The following is a 21,825-nucleotide window of genomic DNA, read 5'->3' on the forward strand; positions in this document are numbered from 1 at the left end:
GGAGTTTGAGGCTGGGCCTTTACCAGCCATTGGGAGAGAAAATAATGAACTGGGAGTGAGAGAGGTGACCGTGACCCACTTATTTCAACTACGAGGAGGTGAGAGCTGAAATTCAGAATGTGAAACTGTAAGCGAAACGGAATAACATAACTCTGGGGGATGTGGGGGGGAGGGCTGGGGTGGGGAGTGGGAGAATAATCATGTGACTGCCCTGTTAGCACCCAGGGCATTTTCTTGGAGTTTGCATAATTAAAACTTAGACATTTATGCCTAAAAGCTAGGCTTTTCCTAATCAAATGTGGCAAAGCCCCGCCCTTTTGCCAACAGTTTTCATTCTGAGCTTGAATCACGTGCTGAGGTCTTGCAGGGCTCTACCCTGGCTCAGGTCTCCACAGCCCCCAGTTTGGCTGGCGTTCACGAAGGCGAGAAGGAAAGTTTACATCTGCATAGCAAGTAGGGCGGTGCTGTTCACTTCACTGTCTGGGATTTGATTAATTCTGTTTAATTGCGCGCGGGGGAGCCACCAAGAGACTAGAGCCAGGCGTGTGGTATCCGCATTCATTCTCTCCTTTCTCTATCTGCCTCAGAATCAAGTTACTTTGAACTCCTACCCTGTAACTTTACTATTTGACCACGCTGGTCCAAACGACGGGTCAGTGTGACACGTCGACTCTGCTCAGGCTGAACGTCTGCTCGGAATGGCTCATTCATAATTCATGCGTCTAAAAATGAATCATGTGTATTTAGGTGGCTGGTTTGCCAGTCTTACTTCAGATATTTCCATAGCAGACCCACAAACCTCACTTTTGATGAAATCCTTCCTTATAAGATTATTTCAAATTAGACCTCCATGGAGCTCCTTTGGTCTAGTGGTCATTCTAAGCATATGGTCAGGGCAGAGTGTTTTCTTCCCGAATTCTGTAAAGTACCACCTGCTGAAATCTCCCTGTTCTTTACCCATCTCTTCCGCTTTCCCTAGTGCACCTCCTTAACAGCACAAGATTCTTTAGACACAGATAGTAATAAGAAATGAGAGATATTAGCCCCTGAGCCCACCCACCATTGTGTGAGACTGTGGGATATCATGCATGAGCCTGGGCCACCAAGGTGTGTTATTGTCCTGGAATAAGATCCTGGTCCTACCTTCTTAGAAGCAACTAACCATATATCTTACTAGCATTTCTACCTTGCTAGTTTTACGGGACATGGACCCTGGAAGCAGGATGGCGTACGGGGTCTTCGTCTAGAAATTCTGCTGGCCGTCCTGAATATTTTCGTCCTTGTTTAGGTGTTTGTTTGGGCAAGCAGGCGTTACAACATGTTTTCACAGTGTTCACAATTTAAGTTCACCTAAACTCTGAAATCTCCAGAGGAAATCCAATGGCCTTTCTTAAGAACTCCTAGAAAGCATTGCCCCACTCCCAGGTCTAGAGGACACCTGATACTCTGTTGGTCTTCTTAAAAACCCTTGGTTTCTGAGAAGTTTCTCCCTGTATGGGGTTTTGTCCAGTCTACAATGAATCAATCTTAATTCCTATAAACCTGCACCTGGAATTGGAATGGCAGCATGCTGTGATCTGGGCTTTGTGGTAATAAATCTTAAGTGGCTATTATCACAACAAAATCGTAATCTGGAGACTAAAGAAAATTCCCTCCTGTGACTATTAAATAGGATTTTGACTTTAAGTGGCCATTAGTATTATGAATAAGAATACAAACTCAAACACAAACACAAAATAAGAACACAAACCTCTCATATTTAATTTAGTCTAACAAAGGATTTAGTTGACTACAAAATAATGGCTGTTTCTATGTGGCTTTTAAGGATACCCTTACTTATAATTTGAACCAATAAACCTTCATTGCTCCACCCTAACCCCTTCAGAACATTTCAATGGTTGTGTGGTTGTAGGTATGAAAATTTGCTCTGCACACATTAATTTATAACAGGTGAAAATGTAATGAAAAATTAGAAGTAACGGTCATTTTCAATATTTACCATTGGAATTGCAAATATAATTGAGGCAGAATTCAGTTCTGTGATGTTTCTTCTCTCTATGATTCATAATAACCAAGCTTAGATAAGGAGATGAAAACAGTGTGTTGGTTTTTGCCATAGGCTAGCACAGCAATTCAGTACTCCTGGATAATTATGAGAAATTAAGACAGCGTGGAATAATGCTCATTAGCCTCATGGGGTGATTACCATGCACTAGTACTCTGTTCATTGTGTTGATTGTCTGATTAACCCCTGTCAGCAGCACTGCTTGTTTTCAACCTTTTTAATTTTTTGGCAGTATTGGAGATTGGACCTAGGACCTCATAAACTCTAAACAAAGTATCTACTGGTGCATACTGTTATTTGCCTTTTATAAAAGCAAAAACCAAAGTCCAAAAAGTTTTATAGAGATACAAGGCAGTTGGACTTCAGAGTCCCCCATGATCCAACCAACAGCTGGGGCCAGCCAAGTAAGAGGTCACTGAAGATGCCCCAACATATAACAAGGACTATGTTCATAGCAGCCTTATTTATAATAACCAGAAGCTGGAAAGAACCCAAACGTCCTTCAACAGAGGAATGGATACAGAAAATGTGGTACATTTACACAATGGAGTACTACTTAGCTATTAAAAACAACAACTTCATGAAATTCTTAGACAAATGGATGGAACTAGAAAACATCCTGAGTGAGGTAACCCAGTCACAAAAGAACACACATGGTATGCACTCACTGATTCACTCACTGAATGGATATTAGCCTCAAAGCTAATTCCGCAGTGTAGGGGTGCCAGGGAGGTGAGGTGGGAATGGGTGGGCGGGAGGGGGGCATCCTCATAGAAGCAGGGGGAGGAGGATAGGTTAGGTGGGGTTCCAGAGGGGAAACCAGGAAAGGGGATAGCATTTGAAATGTAAATACATAAAATATCCAACAAAACAAAACAAAACAAAACAAAACAGAAAAAAGATGAGGAGAGAGAGAAAAAGAGTTAAAGAGGACAGGCTGGGTCACAAATGCTGTCAAGATGACCCTGCATCATGACAGCAGGGGTTCGGGACTGAGGGCCTCCTGAAAAGTGAGAATCCTCAGTCACTCTGACTTTTCTACTAGGCAGGGCAGCAGGGCGACTGCAAACAATCTTAATCCCAGAAAGACTCCATGGTCTCCAACGTGGCTGGCTGGGCCTTAAAGCACATCAAGTCCACTAAGAGCTACTGTATAGTCGTGAGTGTGTGGCACGCTTGCGTCTGCAGACATCTGAGCCAGGGCTCACTTTCACTGTGGGGAGCTGTTAGAGAAGTACAGCTTTAAGAGGTGAGGATGCGATGCCGCGTAAGAAGCCTTGCTGATACCTTGGAGACTCTACCTCCTCTCCATCCTCTTGCTCTCTGGATACTTTCGCTTTTATCCACTCTTCCTTTTCCTTTTCTTTTGCCCAGTCAGATGTTCTTGTACGTTTTGAGCCTTGCGGGATTCTTGTTGGGTAGATTGTGCTTAACCAAGGCAAGAGTCTTGTTTTCTTCCTGTGGTGAACCCAGTTCCTCTGGCCCCAACTGTTGCCCGTGCCACACTGGTAACCTTACTATGGAAGTTGACTCGGCAGTAAAGGAGTTAAAGATGTCTGGACTATGTCTCCCTGTGCACTGAATACTCAGTTGCTAGTCATTTTTGTGGCACACAAGAACAAGTCCTGTTGTTTCCTAACTTGCTGTGTTTCCTTCAGTGTAGTATGTATCTTAATCTACACATGTACATTATTTACAAGTTTTTGGAATCATTGGGTTAATTAATTATTGATATTTTTTGTAAATTGAACAGAATATTAAGCAAAGGTTGGGAAATGGGTTCAAGTAAAGCAAAAATTGCATTTAGATGTATCATGTTGACTGTGAACTTTAAATCCACCATTTGGTTTTGAGTATCACTACCTGTGCTGAAGGGATATGGGTGAAGCCATGGACTCTGTGCTTGTGTGCAAGATAAAAGGAGGGTCGGGCAGAATACAAGGCGAAGACTCAAGACTGATCTGCGAATTGCTTAGAACAACTTACCAACCCTGTAAGTATACTTAACAGGTGAGCGTCTGCCACATCATAATGTCAGATATGCCCAGGACAGGATTCACAGAACTTCCTGAGTTGGATACTCTGGGGGACTGTGCTCTGACCTTACAGATGCACGAGTTACAAACATTTTGTCTTGGTTGCTTCCAAATCATGTGCATGGGCTCGATCCCTGGGTCACAGCAGCCTAAAGAAAGATCACCTTTCCCTCAGCACCCACACTGAGTGGTCTCTTAGGAGCCATTGTCCACTGAGAGGGGCCATAAAACTCTTCTCAGGTGGGAAGTGGCACACCTAAATAACTGCTTACATTCTTTAGAAGGGCATCCTCTGTTACCATGCAAAGATCCCTCATCAAACATTGTCCCACACACTCAAAGCCAGGAAAAATGTTTTTCTTCCTGAAGATAATGGATGTTGTCATCTTTTCTGTCTCTCCTTTGCCCTGCCTGCTAAGAAGTTCAGATGTCAGATTTCCTTAATTCATTCTCATAATTGTTTGTTTTCCCTTCTACTTTATGTAGGGCTTCTGTTACGCCATGACACAATGACTGTACGACTTTGCATAAGCTTTTTTTTTTAAGCTTAGATTTTTTTTTTTTTTTTTTTTTTTTAGAAGTAGGTAGATATAGTGTGAATAAGTTCTTATTCTCAACCTTTTTTTTTGTTTAAAAATTGCATGGGCTATTATTTTATTTTCAGTGTTAGATAATAAATGCAGAGTGTTACATATACTAGGAAAATGTTTTTCCATAAAGCAACATTCCCAGCCCATTATTAACTCTTGATTTAAACTCTTACCTTATCACTTGAGTAACCCATGCATGAGATTTCTCCCTTCTGGAGATGATAGAATGGCTAACTTCCACATTTTTTGGCTCTGAAGTTAAAAGAACTCAGAGGGAAGAGTGCCAGCCTAATTTCTATTTAATCAGCCCACTCATTTGTTGTGCTAAGGAATTAAGGAGGCCAAAGAAAGGTGAAAATAATAAAGACGTTATTAAATGGCTTGGGTCTGGTAATATATCTCTTTAGCATTTTAACAGGGACGTACTACCTAGCCACAGATGTGTTTTGAAGACTGGGAAAGCTGAACTTTAGGAAACAAACTCTTTTTGAGATGAGCCAGACTTTTCATACCTCTTATAAACAGTGAGTTGTATCCAAGGTTTCTAACACACCAAGCAAGACAAATTGGCCATAGGGCCAATTTAGCAGCTCTGTATAATGTCTTTGAATACCTTAATGTTGACACTAACTCCAGAATTCCAAATTTCGGGATCTGCTTCTTGGGGAGAGAGGAGAGCAGAGGCCAAACAACAGCCCAGTTAAGGGACTGAAGCTGCACTTGGCGTATTTGGGTTGGCGCTCTGGAGTCGCGCGGATGCTTGTGTGATTGCTTATCTGACTTATCTAAACTGCTGACGTCAAAAGAATTAGGCTAGGAATCTTATGATTACAGCCTTCCTTGTGATCTTTTCTGGTATTTCCTGTTTCCTGTCAGGCCAAATATACTTCGAGAGTGGGTTATTTTATGGCATTTCACCGTTTCTGCTTTGGCTAGAGCCAGGGGTACAGGGAGCAACGAGTAAAAATAATTTAGAACCACATCGGAAAGCTCTGACCATCCCATGCCCCTCCCTGACACTTCTTTTTAAACATCAAAAAAGAAAAAAAGTTTCACCGTGGCTTAGGGTAGGATCTCATTTCTCATTTTTAATGAACAAAGTCTGTGGCATGTGAAGCGGTAGAAGCCACTTTGATAGTATTTCTATTAGTTGTTTGGGTGCCAGGCAGGTTGTCCACACTGTAGTGCAGACTGCTAAGCACAGACTGAGGGGGTCAGAAGAAGGAGGAAGAAAGGTGCCCCCTTCAACGGTTGTGCTTTTTTCTTTGAGAGAAACAAAGGAAATCAAGTGGTCAGGGATGGGCTTTTCCAGTTCAGAAAAAAAAAAATCTTGTCTAAATGTTGCCAAGTCTTTACTAAAGTACTGACCACAGGCCATGGAGGGCAGTCAAGACTTTGCCAAGGATTGGACACACAGAGAGGCTAGTCCACACTGGGTTATGGGCAAACACTGCACACTCACATATTCTGGGGGCGTGAGTACATCTGCACTTTGCAGAGACCAGAGGCCACCCTTGGGTGCCCAAGCGCCATGCTTCTCTTATTTTCTGAAGCAGGGTCTCTCATTGTTGCAGAACTCATCAAACAGGATAGTCCGGGCTGCCAATGGGCCTGAGGACCCACTTTCCTCTTTATGTCCCCAGAGCTGGCCTTACCAGTATGCACCGTAACTCCCAGCTTTCTCATGTGGGTTGAGGGGATTTAACCCAGATCTTCTCTCTTGCCGGGGAAGTAATTTAATGACTGAGTGATCTGCTCAGCCCCAGAACAAACTTCTCCATCCATCACAGACTGGCTCAGACTGGATGAGCCTTCTGAAACTCTGATGTAAAAAGAAGCAGCACCATCGTGGGAAGGTGGTCATGACTTATGGCCACTGAACCAGAAGCTTACACTTCTGTCTCCTCCTCTTACATATAACCGCCTTTACGGGCACAATCCTGGCCCGCTCTCTTCTGGCATCTTGATATAGTAAATACCTGCTCTGTTAGTATGTCACACTCAGTCTAGATGGAAGAAAGAAAAAGAAGGGATTGGGACTTGCCCAAACGTTTGATAATTGAAGTTTGATTTCTTTTCAGGTCTAGGGTTTAAACCTGGGGCTCAGGCATGCTAAGAAAGCATTTTATATCTTTGGTTTGAAAGTAAGAAAAAGACATTTCTTTTTGCCCTTTCCTCCCTCCTTCCTTCCTTCTTTCCTCTCCTATTTCTTTTCTTTTTCTTTTTTCTTTTTTAAACAAATACAAGCACACATTTAAATGAAGAACTAGAGTATCCCTTGTCTGAATTGCTCAGGACTAGAGGTATCCCAGGCTTTAGACTTACAAAAGAATGCTTTTGGAATACTTGGCATATACAGAATGAAACATTCTGGGGGTGGGACCTAAGTCTAAATGTGATTTTTTTATTTTTTGCCTTTTGTATACTCCTTTTACACACACAATGAATGTAGTTTTGTAATATTTTGTGCGTGTGTATGGACTTTTCCTCCTGTGGTACTATGCTGATGTATGTTTTTCATATTATTGATACTCAATCTGTAAACATATAATGCTCTCGGTTCATGTAGAGGTAGGTAGACTGACATAATATAATCACAGATGTTAAGGACTTGAAAGGAAAAAGGATGGATTAGATTACTCTTTGAGGGACTGTCAGCCACTTTGGAGTTGAGACACATTTGGAACGTGACCATCATAGATAGTGTGGTTGTATCCATAGCCTGGCTGGCTGATGAGACCGTCCTCATGTTAGCCCTGTTCAGTGAATTGCCATCTTCGGGGCCCTGAGTATATTATGTGCCCCTGTGGGTTTTCTTCATTTTAAATGGAGTAGTTTAAATAGACTCTTTTAAAGGCCCATGTCCATTGTAAAATTTTAAAGAATTCTATACTTTCTACTTACCCACTTTCACTAGCTCTACAGGAATGAAGAATTCCTACCTACATGTCACCTGATCCCTTGAAAGTCTTTCTGTTTTCCTTTATCCTTCACTCCAAATCTTGTACCAAGGTAATTGATCGCTTTGCACCCCCAACCATCTTGTGAACTTTTCTTTGCATTAATTCCATTCTAAAAGAGAACTTTCTAATATTTTGTGGAGTTGTTTTTTTTTAAACCATTATAAAGATACATCTACAACAATCAGGATAAAACAACATCTTCCTGGGTGACCCTGGAAGGTGGCCAGTCAGCCAGTGCCTAGGTACTCTTTTTCATAGAGTACCTAGCACACACAGGTGTTCACAGGTGTAATATTTTATCTAACTCATTATAAATGACACAGAACCTGTCCCTAGTGTGTACTTTATCATCAACTCAGTAGCACCTTTGCTTGGAAGAATTGTTCTTTAAAAATTATTTAAAAAATGGCAACCTCAAAACAGGAAGAAATAGGACAAGATCAATAGGAAGCAAAGACTATTTAGATTCTGAAGAATAAAATCAAACAGAGTCCTGAAACTAAATACTTGCATATGGTATTAAAACACCATTTTACATTCTGTAGCCTCGGAAGATAATTGTATATTTTTGGAGGATTTGAAATATTTAAAATTTTCTTTCTTTCTTTCTTCTTTTTAATTCAGTGATGTTTATTCATGTTTTGCCAGGCCTGTGTTACCAAATCAAACTGGGCCTTCCTATTTTAAAGAGGGCAGAAAGAATTTGCTTCCTAATTTACATATCTGGAGAACTCACCATTTCCTGATGGTACATCTGTTTGGCTTATATGTGTTTAGGAAACTAGACATAGATCCAAGAAAAGAAGGGTGGGTGGATCACCATTCAAAGGAAGTCGGCGTTCTAACATCCAGTAAGAGAGAGAGCCAGAGGCCATCTCTCATGGCCGCCATCTTGAAAGAGACAGCTATGATTCCTGTTCCAAAGTTAGGAGACCATAAGGGTCCCTGCTACAGTTCTGGCAGATCCCTATTGCCTATAGGCTTGGAGTCAGAAAAGGTGGGGAAGAGGGCAGAGAAATTTCCAATGAACACATTCAAACAGCGAAAATGTAATAGACCTGGGCAGAGCACAAGACAATCCATGATTTCGGCACAATTCCAATTAGTAACAGAGAGAAGATTTAATTATTTATTTTATGAAGACACTGTCGCTGTCTTCAGACATACCAGAAGAGGGCATCAGACCCCATTAGAGATGGTTGTGAGCCACCATGTGGTTGCTGGGAATTGAACTCAGGACCTTTGAAAGAACAGTCAGTGCTCTTAACCGCTGAGCCATCTCTCCAGCCTCAGATAGAAAACCACAACTTTTAATATGGAAGCCAATCAGAAAGGCATGATTTAAACAGATCTTGTTTCACCAGGCAGTGGTGGTGAACGCCTTTAATTCCAGCACTTGGGAGGTAGGGAGAGGCAGGTGGATCTCTGTGAGTTTAAGGTCATCCTCATCTCCAGAGTGAATTCTGGGACAGCCAGGACTCCACAGAGAACCCCCAACTCACTGCCCCTCCCAAAGAAAGAAAATAAATCACTAAAGAGAATGTTGTTTCATGTTTCATATGCATTTAGCTGAATGTTCCGTTCTCAAAATCTTGAGATGATTGCCAAAGTGTGTATACATGTGTGTGTGCACACGGGCGTGCGTGTGTGAGTATGTCTGCGTGTGCGCGTGTGTTGGAAGCACTCAGATGCAGACCTACGTCGTGGACAAGTATTCACAAGACAACCAGAAGAGACCGAACAGCCTGTTGTTAATTAGAAAGTTGGGTTTTCAGCGGTACCTAACAGTGATGTATAGGGGTTCTGTGAGATACTTGGCATCATTTCAAAAGGACTCAGGGAAGGAAACGCGGAAGAGGAGCTGTGCTCTGCCTTCAATGACTGCCTTGTATGACTGGTTGAAAAGAGAAATAGCTATCCTAGCATGTGTGCGTGCATGCATGTGTGTGTGTGTGTGTGTGTGCGCACGCGTGCGCGCGCGCACGTGTGTGTTGGAAGCATTCAGTTGAGTTGGGGGTTCTCTGTGGTATCCTGGCTGTCCCAGAATTGGCTCTGTAGACAAGGATGACCTTATACTCACAGAGATCCACCTGCCTCTCCCTCCCAAGTGCTGGAATTAAAGGCATTCACCACCACTGCCTGGTGGAACAAGATCTGTATAATTCATATATCCTATAATATCCAAGGCTATTCACTTTTTTTTCTGGTTAATACCTTAGCCATACATTTATACTTATTACTCAGGGACAATCTCATCTTCATTTTGTTTTATTTTGGCTTTTATATCTTAGTTTCCGTTACTACATTCAAGAAGCTGCCATCTAGTCTCTCTTGAACTTTATTCTTTATTGTTCTAGCAATCTCTCTCTCTCTCTCTCTCTCTCTCTCTCTCTCTCTCTCTCTCTCTCTCTCTCTCTCTCTCTCTCTCTCTCTCTCTCTCTCTCTCTTCTCTTTTCCCTGCATTAGGTTGTGTTCCTTTGACTCGGGGCCATCTGCAACGCAGTCTCGCTTCATCTTTTGTCAAACAGTTTCCAAATTGCATATGAGCTGATTTTAAGTTTTATCTTTTTTTTTTTTTTTTTTTTTTTACTAGTGATAAGATGGGATCTGCAGGCTCTAGAGCTCCCCCAGTGCCCAAGTGTCACTGCTAAAGTAGCAAAACGTTCAGGACATTCAGGACAGACTTTGGCCGAGACACACTTGGAAGGGAGGATTTGGACATCTGTAGTTGGAGGAAATTTAGGGCAAGTGTAAAGGTATAAAACTTCTATCTCTTAGAACAGTTTCTTAGCATCTTTGAGACAGATCTCAGGTCCAGAGAGACATGTATGAAAATGCCAAGATAGACTGACAGAAAAGGAACACTGCTTCGTGTATCTGTAGACTATGGCACATAAAGTCCCAGGTACTGTGTGTGAGCTCTGTTTACTGTTTTCATTACGGTGAGATGCAATCTGCTGACTGTGAAGTGTACTGATAACCAAAGCCAGGGACTGCAGCACACTGGGACAGGGCACTAGGACAGAGCACACACTTTCAGTTGCTTCTTTGAGTTAAAACATATTGAGGAGCTTTGGGGTGCTTCTGTGTCCACGCTGCTAAGGTTGTCCTTTTAGAGATTAGCTCCATGTGAAGGTCCGTGCTCCCATGCAGTTAAATGGGGCTTGTTTAAAGCAAGCATGAAAAAAAAAAAAAAAAAAAAAAGGAGAGGAAATGAGGCTGTCTCTAGGCAAAGAGCAGAGGGTATGGGAGGGACACCCTTCAGCAGCAGCGAAAGCTCAGTTGTAGGGCCAGGGAGACACCAGACTACACAGTCCATCTTTGAAACCATGCTGGAGAATGTGCCGAGTGTTACTTGTAAAACAAAAACAAAACAAAGCAAAAAAACCCCAAACAAACAAAAACAAGCAGAACACAACAAAAATAACAACCACCACCAACAATAAAACCAATGCCCAAACCAAAGCAGCTTGGGAAATTTTATGTATACCATATAAGAGATCTAAGCATGTACTTACTTAAGAATTATAAAAGCATGCCCAGAACTTAAATGCATTTGTACTTAAAAGTTCATAATTATCAGTAAATTACAACTTCTATTGAAGAACGAAGTACTATTGTACATTAGTTTTGAATTTGGAGGTTCACTCCTGTGTATTCTTTTACTTTAAAAGCTATAATGACTAATCCCAATCTGCTATAAGAATAGAAGACTAAAAACGATCCCACTAGAAGGAAGAACGCCAATTCCTGTTTCTCGAATTATCTGTTCTTGGAGAAGAGGTATTCATTTGTGCACTTAATGACAGCCTGTAAATCATTTTATTCCTTCTGATAATATTTCTCACCTATGAAAATGCATTTGAGTGGCTGACAAGAAAAACATGTTAGGGAGAATACAAAGAAAATAGGATGTTCTCTAGACGTTCAAAGAACAGGGACTGGGGGTGGGGGTGGGGAGGAAACAGACAAACACCAGCTATAACAAAATAAAGTGTTTGCCTGTGAAAGAAGAACTAGCAACGTTCTGTGTGGGTCTGGGAAGGCACAGAGCCATCGTGGGTCATTTATTCTGCCCCTAGGACTTCATGTGGGTGACAAAACCTGTGTATGTCCAAGTTCCTGGGTAAAATGGCTAAGTGTTGGCACACGGCTTATGCATATCAAACCATTTCCATGTCTCGTATAATCACAATACCGGAACAAAGTGTAAATGGCTACTATAGAGCTATTTAAGGAATGGCAAGCAAAAGTCTGCATGTGTTCTGGACATGTGTGATTTTGTTATTTTTATTTTCAATTCACAATTGATTGAGTCTCCGAGTGCAAACCCCACAAATATAAAGGGCCCACCATAGTTCAGTAATCTTAGAAAGGGTTTGTGAAGGACCCGGAGTATGGGCATTGTCTTAGAGAATAGGGAGACTGGGGACCTGGAAGGAATTCATTTTAAGGCTTGGTGACAATGAGTGGAGAGCTGAGAGGAGGTGGTGGGATTCTTGAGGAGGAGGAGGAGAACTCAGAGGCCATCAGTGACAACCCAGCCTGGGAAAGTGAGGTTGTCCCGGAAAATAGAGAGCCCCATGCAGGATGAAAAGTCGAGATTTTTCTTTGCAGAAGGGTGAGGTGAGGAAATTATAATTTTAACACTGGTGATCCAAATCCCAGAGGTGAAGGAAGAGATGTGGGGAATGTACTGTTGTTGGACACAACAACGAGATTGCAGAGAGACCAACAGGAGTCCAGGCCAAGGCCCCTTGAGTGAGCGGAGGAAGGAGGGTGTGAGAAGGCATCCTGGAGGGAAGTCCAGTGTGTACATGCTACAGTCAGCATTTACCAAGGATGGAGTAGTGTTTAAGGTCTTTCTAGATTGATTTAGCAGTATTAGCTTATTTAATCCTCTAATAACCTTATACGAAGGCTCCTATTATTACCATTTCCTTTTGTAGAAGAGAGACTGAGCTACCATGGGGTTAACATGCCCAAGGTCTCGGACAGACCATCAGTGTGCACGCAGGATTTAAACAGCTTCAAATCTCAATTCTGTGCTTACAGTCTCTCTTAAGCCTTCCTCAAGGGCTTGGAGCCAACTGTAATTAGGGAGCAGGAGAAAACTGTCTTGCATTTGGATGTCTGTCATTCAGAAAAAGGAATTTATGGAAAGCACATGTCTGGTTCAAAGAATTTTTCTTTTTTCCTCCTCCATTTTTATTTACTTTACATTTATTTATTTATTTATTTGTTTGTTTATTTACTTATTTAGTGTGAGGCAGGATGTCATTCTGTAGCTCAAGTTGGCCTGAGACTTATCATGTGGTCCAGGGTGGCCTCAAACTCACAGTGATTCTCCTGTATCAGCCTTGAAATGCTAGGGTCACAGTACGATCCAGCATACCTGGCTTGTCTTTTGCTTTGGATTTGCTCTTATGTGCCATTTAAAGGAGGGATGACATCATCAATGACATCATTCACTAAAGCTATAGACCAAATGTAGGGTACTAATGTCCACAGGTGGCAGCCTTAGAAAAATGTTATGAATTAATATTAGTATATCCCCCATTGAGGCTAATTGATTCTTCCCTCTAAGCAATTTGTTCTGTTTTGAATGAAATCATTAAGCCTCGATGAGCGTTTGAAAGGACATATGAATTTTTATGAGTGTGTTTTGTCTCACCAGCTCTCCTGTCAATATTTTGAGTGGATGGAGAACTTTAAACTAGCTTGTTTTCACACCGAGGCTACAGGCAGAGCCCGCATTCATAAATGTGTTACCACTCTTCTCTCACTAACCCCCTGATTCATCTTTCAGCTAGTGTCGTCTAGCACAGTCCACGGTATACACTAAGCATCCGATAAATGTTCCCTGAATCATAATGATTAACGTGCTCACTCTTCAACCTAATTTATGTCATGCCTGTGACTTAAGACACTTTTAAATGCTAGGCTAAGTGTCAATTTAAATCGCAGAGTTCTGGAATTGGAACCCTTTGGGAGATTTTTCTTGTCTGTCTGTCATTTGCAGCTCAGAGCACATTTCTGATATTTGTGTTCTCCTTGAAGTACATGACAGGCAAGAGCTAAAAAGGAAACGGGCCGTGTTCTTTCCCTCAAACGAGTCCTGTGCTTGCTTATTTTTCTGCAACCAATGCCCATTAAAATGAGAAGAGATTTAATAAATAACTAAAATATAATCCACAATTCAGGTTGGAGACACCCAAAAGGGAAGGAAAGTATATATAGAATTTGGAATTCTGTGGTTGAATCTCAAAGTCAAATTATTTATTCAAGTAAGAATGCTCTGCTGGAGGCATCTGAACTTGTATGTGCTGCTGCTGAGGATCAAAATTGTTGCAATGTTTGCACCCCTAGCGTTTGAGAAACTGTTAATTCTTTACCCACTTCCATCCACTCCCACCCCACCCCCACTCCCATCTTTGATGCCTGCTCTCCAAGCGCTGCTGGAAGCTTTGAAGGCCAGAGAGGATTGTTCTCCACACCTTCTCGGCACTGGAGGCTAAAGCTCCCTCCTCCACAACCAAGCAGAAAAACACAGAGAAGACACAATCCTGATATTTTAGATGATATTATTGTATTGTGATTTGAATGAGTTTTTTTTTAATTTAATTGTATTCAAACATTTTGGAAATTGATGTGCTTGTACTGTTTCAGATGCAGAGGATTCTTAAAGTCAACAGTCATAACCACCTGTGTTAATTAGCTACCCTCTAGTAGTCTGTGAGCTTGTCTTTACAGGTAAATACACACACTCTGATACAGAAATAACACATATCAGTAAAGAACTTTCAGCCTAAATTAAATATGAAAACAAGTTTTTTAACTGAGGTTTTTTTTTTTTTTTTTTATCATGAGTTTTGCCCCAACAGCAGGCAACTACAGAAACTACCATATCCCACCTTAAAGTGTGAATCTAAACACCTAGCATGTGTTCTGTTTGTGTAAGAGTTTTGTGACACAGTCTACTAAGATCCTGCTCTGGGGGAATCGTGAGACAAAAGTTGAGTCTTTCTGAACTGTTCACCTCATTTCTAAAACACAGGGATGAGCTAATTAGATGCTCTTTTGCTTCAAGAAAGGAGAAAGAGACAAGAATCCTAAGAGCGTCTCTTGGACAAGAGTCTCTCATTAAACTACAAGATGGAACTCAGGAACTACCCCCCGAGGTGTTCTGACATCAGTGATTTAGTTATTAGTATTACTCTGGAAACACCTTCGAGAGTGAGCCGTACCTGGGGCAATACCCAGTTTAGGGTCACTCCCCACACAGCCATGCATCTCCTATGGCATGAAAGTTCCCTCCAGCCTGCTGCCTAAAACAGCCACCCAGGGCCGACCTGTCACCTCCCCAGCTGTTCCTCGCCCTCTTCTGCCTTCCCTGGCTTGTAATTCACTGTAGCGCATCTTGAATTTCTCATGAATGGATATTTCTATTTATTCTCTCAGCTTTCCTTTGTCCATCCTTTTATTACCTAACAAAATACCTCAGATGTTTCACCACGAAGAACAGAGTCCTAGCATTGTCTAAAGAAACATGAACACAAATATCGGTGCCCTTCACAAGGGAGAAGGAGCCGGTGGCTTTTGTCTTTAGAGTCCTGTAAAGTGACAACGGATGCTGTTCAGAATTTCTGCAAGTTCATGGTTTTCAAACACTTAAGCCTAATCACCTGTTATCACAGGCAGCCACAAATATACACAGAATTTATAATATTGGGTTTTCCTGTTTGCAGTAATAGCATGGAAAAATGTTGCGTGTGACCTATCAGTTGCTTTCTGGGAAGATGGGGGTGGAGGGCAGGGATGCTTGACCTTGACTTTGTAGTTCGAATAGGACATTCTCAGTTGGGTGAGCCAAAGAAAGACATTGGAAGCACAGGGTAAGACTTGGAGGCAGCCACCACTTGACGCACAGTTTCTTAATAAGGCTGTCAAGCTTCCGTTGACTGAGGATTGCGAGGTAAGTGATGTAAGGGGATTCATGTAGTTTGGAATTACTCTGATGCTTTTCTCCCACATCTACCTCCCCACCCCCACCCCATATACAATGGAAAGCAATGCAGGCTATTACTGCTTAGGTCTAATGGTGGGGATGGCGTCTTTGAAGAACACTTGTGGCTTGCAGAGAAGACACAGGCAATGGCCAGAGACAGGCTGAGGGCCAGAGGGAAGGCGACAACTCAGAAGGCAAAGCCACACATCTCCAGGTTCATCATCTTGGCCCCGAGCTGATGGGGGGGAGGGTTTTGTGCTCACATCAGAAACTGTGAGACTTTTCTTTCCCTGAGAAATGGGGGTGGGGAGTGGGGGGGGGCAGATGAGGCAAACAGGCATCCCGGAGGAGGCATTTAAACAGCCAGTCTCATTGCAGGCCAGGCGAAGCAGATGTGGTGTGAGTTAGGAGATGGCAAGGGGCAAGGGAGGAAGCAGTGGGGGAGGTGTGAGAGGCTCAGGCTCAGACATCTGTCCACGAGACATGTAAAGACTGATGCGCACCTTTCCCCCCACAGACGTGACACAAAGCAAGGGTTAGCACAGCTGTGACGTCTGCCTTGCTTGCATCCCCTGCCTAGGTGGCTTCGGTCAGTCTCCCTTGCCCTGCTTCATGACATACGAATGGCTTTCCCATGGCCTCATTTCTTCTGACCAAGACCCACTTCCATTGGTTTCCCACTTGCAGATGCCACACAACCTCAGGCTGACTGCCTCACTTCTCCTTCCTCAGTGCCCGAATACTCATGGTTTACTAAAGAGCATTAGTTTCTTTTCTTCCTTTCAGACTCCCCCCCCTCCCGCCCCCGCCCCCGGCATTACTTGTTAATAATATCAACAATTTGGCAACTTAATGGAAAACAAACGACAAACCTCTCTGCAATAAGTTATCTAAAACAAAACCAGGGGAGTTTTTACTCTCAGTCCATTTCCGTAAGAAAAAGGGAGATGATATTTGGTCTGTCTTCCTGCCTGTCCCATCGCTCACTGCTGATGGCATGTCAGGATTCTGCTGCACAGGGATGGACGGGACTTAAAAGGCATAAACACACTCCTATGACTTCTTCTCCATGCTTTCCCCTCACCAACAGATTCCCCAGAGGAAGGGAGCACCCAGCCACTAGTTGTGGCATTTGCAGTTTAAGAGCCCCCAAGGGTATCTTGGCTCCCCTCCTCATTAGACACACAGGAAAGATCCAACTGACTGTCCCGTCCCAAGCAGCACATTCTTATGACATGAAAAAGCCCTTCTGACTCATCATCACCACACTTGTGGATGACCTGAGCTTCCTTCGCCTCTGTAGGGGCATTATTCATCGCTTGCCAAAGAGGAAACTGAGGCAGAGTAGCTGAGTAACTTGCAAGGATTGAGAAAGCCTGCAGGGTACATTTATTTATTTATTTATTTATTTATTTATTTATTTATTTATTTACCTAAAGGCATGCAAATAGCAAGCTAAGGGGAGAACTCTGTTGGGGACCCTGCTAACCATGGACAGGAAATCTTAGAAGTAGGATGGACATTAAAGAGAATCCGATTGTACTCTCTGACGTTGGGGTCTGAATCTCAGAAGGTTTGACCCGGTTAAGTCCGCAGGGCAAGCCTGCAGCAAGCTGACCCCTATTCTAAGTTTGTTGATTTCCATTCTAATACTCCTTCTGCATCTATCACGCTTAACGCAGAGATGCTTTTACAACAGAACAAACATTCGTAAGTCAGCCCTTGAACCCTGTCCGCACAGCTTGCCTCCCTTCCTGGACCGGAGTACTGGACCCAGAGTGATGAGACCTGTCCGGGTAACCTTCTGCACCCCACAGTCAGTTTACCTGGGAAGCTGTGGGAAGCATCTTCATTTTCCAGAATGCCTCTCGGTTTGGTTGCCTGTAGCTCACTTTTGGACTTCCAAACCAGCTTTACCATCCTGATCATCTCTGGCAAGTCCCAGGGTAGCGGCCCCTGCTGGCACCCCGGCCTGCTGCCAAGGGAAGAGGGTAGCACTGCTTCTGGGGCCGTCCACCTCCTGCCTAGTTCTGCAGAGTGGAAGTACCGCTCTAGCACAGGCATTCTGCCCTGTTCCCCAGAAGAGGAGGTAGGGCTGCCGCCGTCGTCGCTGCTGCTGCTGTTCCTGCTGCTGCTGCTGCTGCTGCTGCCACCAGAGGGGAATTTCTTCCCGGGCAGCTGCAGGCAAACCCGCGTGAAATCCTCTCCAGCCTTGGAAAGACAAACCTCCTCCAGCCTGGCACAGCCTCTCTGGCTTTCCCAGCCCCTGCACAAAACACTGGCGACGAGATGAGACCGCTGCACCGCCTAAGGTTCCTCACTGCTGAGAAACCGTCTCTGGACTCCTTCCTTCCTTAGAGATACAGTGCATTTTCCTCTTCTCTCCCAGGCACTGAATTCACAGCACTTAATTAATCCCAGGCTACAGCTGGAACGACAGCGGGAGTGGGAAAAGCCATGGAGGAGGAGGCTTCAGCCTTCGCCTTCCCTCTTCTTCCTCTTGGTTTGTTTTCTGGGAGCTTTTTTTTTTTTTTTTTTCTTTTTTTCTTTTTTCTTTTTGCTGCTTGTCAAGTTTGTCAAGTGACTTAGCCGTGAAAGACTTCAGGCAAAGACTTGGGGCCCCCGCTTTGCGTGACTCTTTGAGAGGGCCCCCCTCACAGGCTAGTTATCTATCTGGAAGTGTCAGGTAAGGGGTCAGTCTATAGCACAGGAAGCCTAGAAGCTTCCCAGACTCTGGTCCTGCTAATCGCAAGGAACTTCAAGAAAAAAAAAAAACAAACCCGGGAAGCTGAGCTCTGGAGTGCCTCGCAGCAGCTTCTCTCTGGAGGGCCTGGGGGGGGGGGGTTGCCTGTCTGTTCACAGTGCTGCACAGGATGGGGGTGGCTGGATCCCAAGGACCACAGTTCAAACACTCTCCTTCTTCCTTCCAGACCCCACCCACTTTACTGTCAAAGTTCTCTGCAAACTAACCGGGTTTTGGTCCATTAGTCAAATCCCTTTGTAACCTCAGCTGCCCTGCAAGTTGGAAGGAAATAACATTGAATCACATTCCAAAGCTGACTGGAAAGAAGTGGATTAGGGAAGTGTCAAAGTCCTTCTGCATATGCACAGGGTGTCTGTTTAGCTTGGACACGTGGATCAGGACAGTTAAAAACCCATTTTCAAAGGGCAGTCATCATTTTAAAAGGGTGTTGGTAGGGGGTCATAAATGGCCTGAAAAAGAAAGTGTGGCTGGTTCTTTTCAAAGAGACCACACTGTGGGCTTAATATCTGGGCCACTGACTACTGTGTCCCCACCCCAGAGTGGAGAATTGAGGACAACTGTGGGCCAGGCCTCTTGTTTCCTGAGGTTCAGAGATGAAGGCGCTGACCCTGGAAGTCAGAGCCAACACAGCAATAGAGATGCCCCCTGTCGCTTATGTGAAAGGCCTTGGACATAAAGGAAAGTGGGGTGGTATTGGCTTGGTGTTTTTGCCAGCAAATTGGGTTTGTAGGAACAATTTGAACTTGCACATTCACTCAGAAAGGCCCTGTTTTCTCGAAAGACATTGTAACAATCCGGTCTTCCTGCGGGCTCAGTGTCTCTGTGTTGCCAAGGCCTTTGTTTTGCTTGGCTCTTTATTTTTGCTGATGTACAAGCTGTTGCTCCCGCTCTACATTCCTACGGCTGGTTGATCACACGATCCTTTGATGTTTCTTTAGGGGAGCATGGAGGAGATTTGGGGGCAAGGAGAAAGACCATCGCGGGCTGTTTTATTCTCACCGTTCTGCCCTCCTCCCGTACTCTGTGTTTAAAGTTGAAAGCAGTAAAGGTCATCACAATTTTTGTTGTTACTCTTCTAAAACTATGGTTAGTTAATAAGCTTGTTCTTTCCATAACGAATTATTTTTTCTCCTCTCTTATGGATAAAAAAGTATATTGTGAACTTGCTTTCTTTCCTAGTAGATGAAAAAGGTCAATACCCCCCCTCTACCTATCTATCTGTGTGTGTGTGTGTGTGTGTGTGTGTGTGTGTGTAGATATATGAGTGACTACTTTTCTGAGAATTTTATATTAAAATATTACAACTTTTCTAAAACAACTGCATATTCATACAACCCAATAGGCAGAAATCAGTGATCCACTTTGAAAGATGTCTTTCTTTAACTCCCTCTGTTGAGATAAAAGGATTTATAAAGCAATTGGATGTGTCTGCAGTTTGACAGCTCTTCCACGAGACTCAGGGCGTCAAGCATCGCAGGAATCAGAGGTTTCTATTTAACAAGCACATCTAGATGGCTGTCACACTCTGAGCCATACTTCCTAAATAGTGTTTTAACCTCACTCCTCAGTCACAAACCTCCCTGACTTGAAGGGTTTCCTAAGTGTTTGACTATTTTTATTTTTGCTCAGTTATTTTGCAAGAGTACTTAACATCAGGATATCCTGACCCTTGAAACAAATGGGGTTAAGAACAAAGATGACAAACGTATGCTATGATATATCTCAGATGCTAATGGATTAAGAACACAAATCTTCCCTGTAGGTTTCTTCAAGATGACTTTTTTAAAGCCAAGAATATACATTTCTACCGCATCTTCTATACTGTCCCACACATTTCCTGAAATCCGAGAAGTTACAGAATGTTGGGTTATTGAATATGAGTGAATGAGATGCGTTAAGGCCAAGCAACCATCATTTCCAATTTTCATCCCTAAAGGGGACCTACTTCATTTGAAGGTCTATGTGTTGAAAATGTTTTCTTAATTTAAAAAAATTTCCCCAATATGGGATTATGTTCCTCCCAGAGCAGAAGTGCAAGAATACCACAAGAAAGGTCGTTCTAAGGGTATTTCTGGCTCACACAGAGACAGGAAGTACAGGAAATCTTGCGAGAAAGCTTGGCTCAGGAGACTTTTGGCTCAAGAGCAGCCCTGAGACCAGTAAGAACTGACAAGGTGCTTGCTCTGACAGACTAAAGGCTCACAGCCACAGTGTTTCTCTGAAAGGTGGCTTTGTCACATTTTGTAACTAATCTCAGGCTGAGATGTCTCTGGTCTTTCAAATAGTTACCTTAGGAGAGTGTGCCTATGAAGTTGTGATTTCCTTCACTCAGTGAACATCGTTTACCTTGAGATATAAATGGAAGCCAGAAATCTGGGTCACCTGACTTGGGGAAACACATGAGGTGTTCTGTACTCATGAGCCTTGTGAAGCAAGTCTTCATCTGTCAGAGAATTCCCACAAATGTTGCTATCAGAAATAAATGTGCTACGTATGGACAGGAGGTTTCAACATAGACTAGTTCTGAACCCATCTTCCATTCCAGTAAAAGAAAAACAGGATTCACTCTGTGTGTGAATGAAGTGTGATGTGAACTCTCCAAATCCAGCCAGCCTGTCCCAGCACTGGGGAGACTGGCTCGGTGGGTAAAGTCCTTACAGGGGAAGCATGAGGCTGCATGGCTCTCTACTGCCCATGGCAAAGCTGGCTGTGGAAGCCTACATCTGTAACCTGAGCTTGAGCAGAAGTAGGCAGGCCTTGGGGCAACCAGTCTAACCAATAAGGTGAGCTCCAGGCTCAATCTCAAAAAAAAAAAAAAAAAAAAAAAAAAACCGAAAACAAAAACAAAAAAAAACAAGGCAGAAAAGGGATAGAGGAAGACACCTGATATGGACCTCTGACCTCCACATACCGAGACACTTACACTATACATGTATGCATACACATACACACATGCACACATACATCTATGCTCATGAATGCACTCATCTACATGTATGCACGTACATATCTACACCCACATGCACACATATACACACATGCACTTACACATCTACATACATGCTTGCAGACATCTACACATATGCCCTTACACATCTATACACATGCACACACACATATAAATGCACTTACACATCTGCATACATGCATGCACACATCTACACATATGTCCTTACACATCTATACATATGCATACACACATATATACATACACACATGTACACACATGTACATACACATATACACATATGAACTTACACATCTACATAATACATGTACACATCTACACACATGCACATACACATCTACACACATGCATGCACATATATACATATATATATATGCACTTACACATCTACATACATGCATGCACACATCTACACACATGCATACACATAC

General features: G+C 43.1%; 1 protein-coding gene across 3 annotated transcripts in view; it reads right to left on the reverse strand.

The window, feature by feature from the left end:
* Window positions 1-21,825, reverse strand: part of Pde7b (phosphodiesterase 7B) — a 320,938-nt gene that overhangs the window by 129,689 nt on the left and 169,424 nt on the right. The window contains exon 1 of one of the 3 annotated variants that reach the window (XM_021221003.2): window positions 17,489-18,493. The exons of the other annotated variants lie outside the window; for them this stretch is intronic. Coding sequence (XP_021076662.1) covers window positions 17,489-17,726 — 238 coding nt within the window. The 5' untranslated portion in view covers window positions 17,727-18,493. Of the gene's footprint in view, window positions 1-17,488; window positions 18,494-21,825 lie in introns of those variants that run through there. 3 annotated transcript variants of the gene reach the window in all.

The sequence above is a fragment of the Mus pahari genome, chromosome 21 (assembly GCF_900095145.1).
Source record: "Mus pahari chromosome 21, PAHARI_EIJ_v1.1, whole genome shotgun sequence".
In the NCBI taxonomy this organism is placed as follows: domain Eukaryota; kingdom Metazoa; phylum Chordata; class Mammalia; order Rodentia; family Muridae; genus Mus; species Mus pahari.